Source organism: Pygocentrus nattereri, chromosome 5, assembly GCF_015220715.1.
Source record: "Pygocentrus nattereri isolate fPygNat1 chromosome 5, fPygNat1.pri, whole genome shotgun sequence".
In the NCBI taxonomy this organism is placed as follows: Eukaryota; Metazoa; Chordata; class Actinopteri; order Characiformes; family Serrasalmidae; genus Pygocentrus; species Pygocentrus nattereri.
In genome coordinates, this window is record NC_051215.1 from 3,672,401 (window position 1) to 3,680,153 (window position 7,753).

General features: G+C 40.7%; 1 protein-coding gene across 1 annotated transcript; it reads right to left on the minus strand.

The window, feature by feature from the left end:
* Nucleotides 1–1,575: 1,575 nt before the first annotated feature.
* Nucleotides 1,576–7,687, minus strand: tmem234 (transmembrane protein 234). The gene is made up of 5 exons (XM_017718211.1): nucleotides 7,605–7,687; nucleotides 5,555–5,706; nucleotides 4,702–4,768; nucleotides 3,757–3,849; nucleotides 1,576–2,598 (listed from the first exon to the last, which is right to left on the minus strand). The coding sequence occupies exons 1-5, from the start codon at nucleotides 7,615–7,617 to the stop codon at nucleotides 2,462–2,464; spliced, it is 462 nt and encodes a 153-aa protein (XP_017573700.1). The 5' UTR covers nucleotides 7,618–7,687; the 3' UTR covers nucleotides 1,576–2,461.
* Between the last annotated feature and the right edge of the window lie 66 nt (nucleotides 7,688–7,753).

The window sequence follows — 7,753 nt, forward strand, 5'->3', positions numbered from 1 at the left end:
ACTTCGTGGCTGAGTTGCTGTCGTTCCCAAACGCTTCCACTTTGTTATAATCCCACTGACAGTTGACTGTGGAATATTTAGTAGTGAGGAAATTTCACGACTGGACTTGCTGCACAGGTGGCGTCCGATCACGGTACCGCGCTGGAATTCACTGAGCTCCTGAGAGCGACCCATTCTTTCACTAATGTCTGTAGAAGCAGTCTGCAGGCCTAGGGGCTCGGCTTTATACACCTGTGGCCATGGGTGACTGGATACTTTTGGCAATATAGTATGTGTGTGTGTGTGTATGTGTATATATATATATATATATATATATATATATATATATATATATATATATATATGATGTCACTAGAAAAGCTCTCTATCATTGACTGTTAGCAACATTAACATATTTCACCCAACTATGGCTTTTACCGTCAAACCCGACCCCTCACCTACCCCTGACCAGCCATCCTCAGAACAACACAGTCCATCACCCAGTCCACCCTCTGCAGCTAGACGCTCCCATCTGTGAAGCGAGTCTTTCGTTGGGGATGAGTTTACTGATTATGATCATAACTGGAGTGACTTTGTGCCCAAAGATGTGTTTAATAGATTCCTCTCAGTTTATTACAAAAGGTCAGCTAGACTTTAGCCACCCTGCTTCTGTGAAGTTTTGATCAGGGTCGCATGTGTTTAGAATCCAATGTATTGCAAAACTGCAGAATGTGCTTTAAGCCTTCAGTAGAACGGCTGTGATCGTCTGTAGTCTGTATGTGAAACTTCAGTTTAATGAGAAAATGTGATTGTATTTTTCTTGATAGCTCATGAACGTATAGACAGACGTGTAAAAATGAATGTTTTCTCATTTTATGCTAATATTCAATGATAGTTATATTTTTGTTTTAGCAATAAACCGTCAAGCTCCAAACAGCTCGTTTTAAAATGTGACTCTCAATAAAATCATTAGTGGCATTTCAGCAAAAACAGTTTATTATAAATAAATAAAGAACAAACATAATGAAGAAGAAAATGGAAAAAAAAAAAGGTTCCATTCGATAATTCAGTGCCTTTTAGCTACGTTCACATTAGTGGCACAAATTTGCCCTAATTTGACTCGGATCTGATTTTTTCAGAGCTGTGTGGACACAAATCTGATCTTTTCAAATCCGACCTGAGCCACTTTCATATGTGGTCCTAGATCGGATACGTATCCGATTCGTGGCCATGTGACTTTAAAGTGACGCTCAGATCGGAATTCAAGTGTTTCTTTTCCACTGCGCATGATTCAGTGTTACCATGGCAACAGCGCCGAACAGACGTTAAAGCCTGTAAACGGTGGAAAAGCAGCTCATCTCACCTTTTCCTCCTCCGTCTGGCTCTAATAATGAAGCTGAGAGCTGATCAGAGTTAATGATCTTCTCAGCGAAGCTCGTTCTGCTCGTTAGTTTGTCCTCATGATGCGGTGATTCAGTCGCGTGATATTACTGAGTAGGATGAGCTCATGAGGGTCAGTTCAGGATGCCGATTCATCACATTAACGACAGATTTGATTCACTTCCCTAAACGAGTGTGAACCACTGAGTCAGAGAGTTTGAGCAATGAGGCTTTTAATGTGAATGTAGCTTTTGACTCATAACCCAGCCCAGGTCAAGAGTTTGGTCATAAATATCCACTGACTGAACTTTGCGTAAACAGAATATTTACAATATTTATAATTTTACAAAATGTATTCAGCTGCAAAGCAAGTACTTGATGTAGTCAATGATTTAGTCAATAAAAGCCTTTTATTATCTGGGATGTGATAACTGCTGCATTGCCAGGGCACAAAAACGCCCACATGCCAGGAAACGTGCTCTCTGGTTTGGTTTACCTCTGTTGATTGGGCCTCTGTGTATTCATTGGCTTAGGATCAATAACCATAAACAATAACAAAGATCACAAAGCAGATGGTGTATGTGGGAGGCGGGGGGTACAAAATTACAAACATCTGCATCTGGTCCACCTGCAAGGAAGTAATAGTGTGAACGTTATCTACTGAAATAAGGCCACACACATTCACAACGGTTACTTACTGTTGCAACAAATCCTTCAAGTGTGTCTTGCTGTTTCAGTTGTAGGGTTAAAGGAAGGAGGAAAAATATTTATGTTTACGTTGCCTAGTGAGTTGTTTCCACAATATTGGCCTCAAACTGTTTATTAATGTGCTGTGGGCATCCTGACCACAGTCCCAAATGAGGTGCTGTGGGCGTTTTGATGATTCATTTACATCAAGCAAAACAAGATTATGTAGGAAAGTCAGAGTAATGCAGGCCAGTCTTCAACCATGTCACATTAATGGTGTTTTTACTGCAGCCACAAGTTTTGTCTTTTGTATTTTGTCCACAAGTTCAGCCCTATTTTATTTTACTCACAGAAACCCTATTAGTACGGAAAGACTTTGCATACAGTGTCCACCTTGATGCAGCTGTGTCCAGAGTCAGTGAGGGACAGTCTGGTATCCAGTGTTTCTGGTTTGTGTTGTGTTTTGAAGTCCTGCACTCTCTGCTTCTGACGCAGAACTGACCACACACAGAGTGACCCCCAGCATAGTGAGCACCATCCCCAGGACAGCTCCTGACAAACAGAGGGTCCGTGATTAATGAACATATCCTGTAGATTGTTAGAAAGGTATACACCAAAGGAAACCAAAGTCTGTTCATGGGGGGGTCATCTTTGCAACGCCACCTGGCAGTTATTTCCAGCCATCAGATCAGACCCCTCTCCTTTTGAATGGAGAGAGACCAAAATATTCAAGAGCGAGGGTCAAATTACCTCTTCAAAAACAACATGAAATTACTGGTAAAATCTGACAAAAACCTCATGAATAGTTTGTAACGTTTAAGAGGTTCTAGCTACTGCACTTGCACAGATCTCCCCAGCGAGGGAGGACTTTACTTGCTCACGATGTAACCAGCAAGCTGACTGGCTCTTTTTACTAAAGGGTGGGACTTTCCTCTTAAATAGACGCCACGTTGAGCATTACCAGCTCACCCAGTCCACCCTCTGCAGCTAGACGCTCCCATCTGTGAAGCGAGTCTTTCGTTGGGGATGAGTTTACTGATTATGATCATAACTGGAGTGACTTTGTGCCCAAAACTGTGTTTAATAGATTCCTCTCAGTTTATTACAAAAGGTTAAGGTTTTTGCCCTAATTTGACTCGGATCAGATTTCCTCTTAAATAGATGCCATGCTGAACATTATAAACTCTCCCATTCATATTTGAACCAGTGACCTGTCTCCTCCTGTCTACCACTTCTTGTTAAACTGAACAAATAAACAAAAGTCATACACTAAAATTTACACAAAATTCCCGGTAGAGGACGCCAAGTTATTTTCACAATCAACAAAGTGTGTAATTAGACTGTCACTTTTGTTAAAAATGGTCAATGGCTTATTTTTAACTGGTGTAAAAAAACAAACAACCCCCCCCCAATAAAAACAGAGGGTTTGATTAGAGAGTTGCAATATGATGGTTAATAGTTAAAGACCAGGAATGCACAGATACAGGAATCCTGGGCCAATGCCGATATCTGATAGTATACATGTTTATGCATGGTCAGGTATGTACATTTGTAAAATCTAGAAGTTGGGACTAAATCTGCAAGCATTATGGAGCATTACGGCTTGAAGTATCGGTCAAATTGAAACAAACTATATATGTATATGAATGTGTATGTATGTATGCTGATACCTGTAGGATTCTGAAATCATGATGCAGAAATCCGACTTACTTTTCCCTCCAAAATCCTCCCCGAGCAGTTTTCCAGTCAGCAGTGTGAACAGGAAGCTGAGAGAGTTCACTGTTGGCACAGCCAGCGATAAATCTATAACAAACAGAACAGACATCAGTCACTGAGGAGCCATAAAACTCAAACTATTCCCACAGGTCACCTCTTCATTGTGCTGGACTAAAATTAAAAGACAACAAAGTTCCCCTTTCAGGACCCACAGAACTACAGAACGGTTCTGATTTACGAATCAATCACTGACCAACAATAGAACTGGACAGCAATATGACCTCTACGTTTAAAAGTTTACAGGTTATTTCTTCTGAAATGAAGGGAGTTAATAGTGAGTTTGTGCTGCAGTAACAGCCTCTACTCTTCTGGGAAGGCTTTACACTAAATGTTGGAACATTGCTGTGAGGATTTGATTGAGCACTAGTGAGGTCAGGTACTGATGTTGGATGGTCAGGATTTACTCCATCACTTCAGAGAACGCAGCTCCACTGCCCTACAACCCAATACTGGGGGGCTTTATACCCTTCTGGCCCACTCTTGACAACGGATATCGTGACTTTAGACTAGACTTCAACGCCACCCCGGAGGGGCTGGGATCCAGCAGAGATTAGTGCTTTTCCTGGTTAAACAAATGAGTGAACCAGGTGTGTTTCTGCAAGGAAATCACCAGACTAGCCCTCCAGGACCAGAGCTTAAGAGAATCCTGTTGCTTTTGGAGCAGAGCAGGCTACTCCAGACTGTTGTGAATTTTACTGGTCAAGCCTTTTCTCTGGACACAAGTGAACCCTTGTGGTTCACCTTAAAGCAGCTGAATTCACTTGTCAGAAGGGTCTGGATACTTTTGGACAGTTTTTCCCCTCTATGGATTAATCTTTGAACCACAATATACTTCCCCCCTGTGACTTAATGATTGTCTAATGCAAATGTCTAACTGACCCGTTGTGGCGAGGGTGAAATAGAACACCACAGAGCCGCTCTGGTTCAGCAGGAACGGTAAAAGACACTGTGAAGAGAGAAGCATAAATAAGCACCCAGTCAAACGACACGGGTTAAGGGTTTGCTGATTTTCCAAGTGTAAACAAGTGAACACATCCTCTATAGAGAACACACTTCTACACATCTTAATGCAAAGTTACAGTTTATCTGCTAAATTGATCATACTGAGAAAAAATATAAAACTTAAAATGTGGCCTGTGCAAAAGTTATGGCACACTTTACATATTTTATGTTTTCTTTTTTCCAGTATGTTAAACTTGAAGGGAAATGGCATGTTTATGTTTGTTTCCTGTAGAGAATTCTACAAAGCTATTTCCACTTAGAGAATCAATAAAACATGTAATCTGACCAATCAAACTTTTGTATAAGACGGTTTTTGGTGAAGGGCGGCACAGTGGTGCAGTGGGTAGCGCAGTCGCCTCACAGCGAGGAGGGCCTGGGTTCGATTCCCCGGCCGGGCGACCAGGGTCCTCTCTGTGTGGACTTTGCGAAATGCGACATTCAGTCTAACAGCACAATTTTGATCAGTAATCAGAAAGTTTTCACAGAATGAACCGTTATTGCTTTGCATGGTAATTAACTGTCAACTAAAACTCTGAATTGAATGTTTAATGAACAACTTTGTGAGGCATTAAAAATGTCCACTCATTTGTTTAATGTTCTGTATTTGAAGAGATCTGTGAAAAGGATAGCAGGCCTGGTTCAGACGCATTATTCAGCGAGATCTACCTTATCTTCTGTATTCTCGATGAGAACATGACCCTCTTACACTTGATTTTGAAACGTACTTCACCTTGATGTTGAGAAAGAGGAATTTTACTTCAGCCAGAAGCTGAGAGATCCTGCTCCCTTCCTTCACATGCTCAATACCCACAGTTCCTTTCTTCAGGAGTGGGTTGGTGACCCCCCACAACGCAGCGACCAGAAGGAGCCACAGTATATCCACTAGACAAAGAGACAATGAGTTTAAACGCACAGATATACTACAGTTAACAACAAAACTCTGCTTTTAGACATTCTGTGCACAATTCAATGTTTACATCCAGTTACTGGCAAAAAGTAATTAATGGCAATAATATGATTAAATTGTTTACACAGAGCAAATTTCAGTTTCCAGGCTGATAGATGCTGGATCCACAGAGGAGCTCCCCAGCAGTTTTATAACAGAACTCATTACTTAAAACCTCTACATAATTAACTCATTAAGGTGAAAAAGTCATTCATCAGAGTGGTTTGGTATAAAATGCTCCGTTCTAGAAAAAAAACGGACTAAAACTAAACTAAGACTTGTTGCGTTCATAGTGGTGGTAATGGACCCCAGACGTCTGAAGAATTTAATGCCTCTAAAAGCTCCTTCACAGAAACTTAATACATGGTCATGAATCCACCTTCTGACATCTGAGACATTGTTTTATGATAGTTTTGAGAAAGTTATGCTTAAAATACACGCACAGTGAGGATGGGGTTTTAGTGTTTTTATTACTTTATTTTACCCAAATTTATTCAAATGTACCATCATTACCTTCCACATAAAACTCAGAAGACTCGTGTAGGTTCCCTGGTGGTTTTGGATGGTAAATAAAATGTCTATATCTGTATTGCAGTCATAGTGACCCCTGTTCCCATCACCACCATCTGTTTACATCTCAACAAATGACCAATGCAGAAATTTTGAAAAACAGGTGTAATTCCCCTTTAACTTGAGTTAAAGTCGAGACACCCAAGGTAAAATATTCCTCCAGTAAAAGTAGAAGTTCCTCCCTTTAGACCTCCACTTGAGTAACAGTACTAAAGTATTTACCTTCAAATGTACTTAAGTATAAAGTAAAAGTACTAAAAGAGTAATTCTGGCTCTGATCTGGTCCTGTTATCATTTTTATAACCAGACTGGCTTCATGAACTCATTTCAGGTGAAAGTCCTCCAGCGTCTCTCTTGGTAAACCAGTCTTTTAATAGAACGTCATTAATTAGTGACGCTGACGTCTATTAAAATGATCAGAAGCACAAAACACTGAAGGTAAACAGTTTCCATCAGGGAGAACCGAGTGGCTCTGAAATCACTTTTTACACACAAGCAAAGTTTCAGTTTCAGATTTATTTACAACTTAGTTCCAAGTTTAAGTTGAATAAAAACTGGCTTTAAACTCAGGATCACAGATGAGCTCCTTTACTATGTTGATCTGTAGGCGTCTGTTCATAAACATAAACCAGCCCAAACTCATTTACTATAAAATGAAATGGTGTTTGTAGAAATTCAGAAAAAAGCCGCGTCAGTCTCGACTGCATATGTGGACATATTTCTATATTGAGCTCTATTTACACAAAGTTAGGTTAGTTCATCATTTATGTTGAACAGACTCTCCCAAAGTTTTACGCTGCTGCGCTGACGTTGAACCGCGTGCTGCACTGGGTCGGTATGACCAACAGGTCAAAACCAGCTCTAAACAAAGTGACCGCTGGGCCCTGATTGGTGCTCTGGCTTTGCGCTTCTTTCGTTTTGACATGTGACGTTTTTATACACACAGAAACCAAAAGGAACCACAGATTTCTCAAAATGTAGGAGGGAAAAGTCGGATATTAGACTCTGAAATGTAGTGGAGTGAAAGGAAAAAGTCCAGAATGGAGAAACTTCAGTACAGATACACCAAAAATACTAAAGTACAGAAACTAATTACATTTACTGAGTTACTGAGTTACTGTCCACCACTGTAATATCCAGATATCTGCGCTGCTTCAGCTTCAGCTAATGGGTGAATAAAGGGCGCAGTCTGTGGAGACTGGAGTTTAAACAGCTGTTTTAATCTGTTAATAAATGAAAAATCTGATGTTTACATGAAACTCACCCACTGTTTTCATTGCGTCTTCTTCATGTTCCTCGCAGTGACCGTGCGCCACAGTGCTCCCTACTGGACAGACTGCAAGCCAACTGTGATGACAGGACGAAATGCTGCAGTGTGAGCAGACAGCTGGAGGACACCGTGGCAGTTTATAT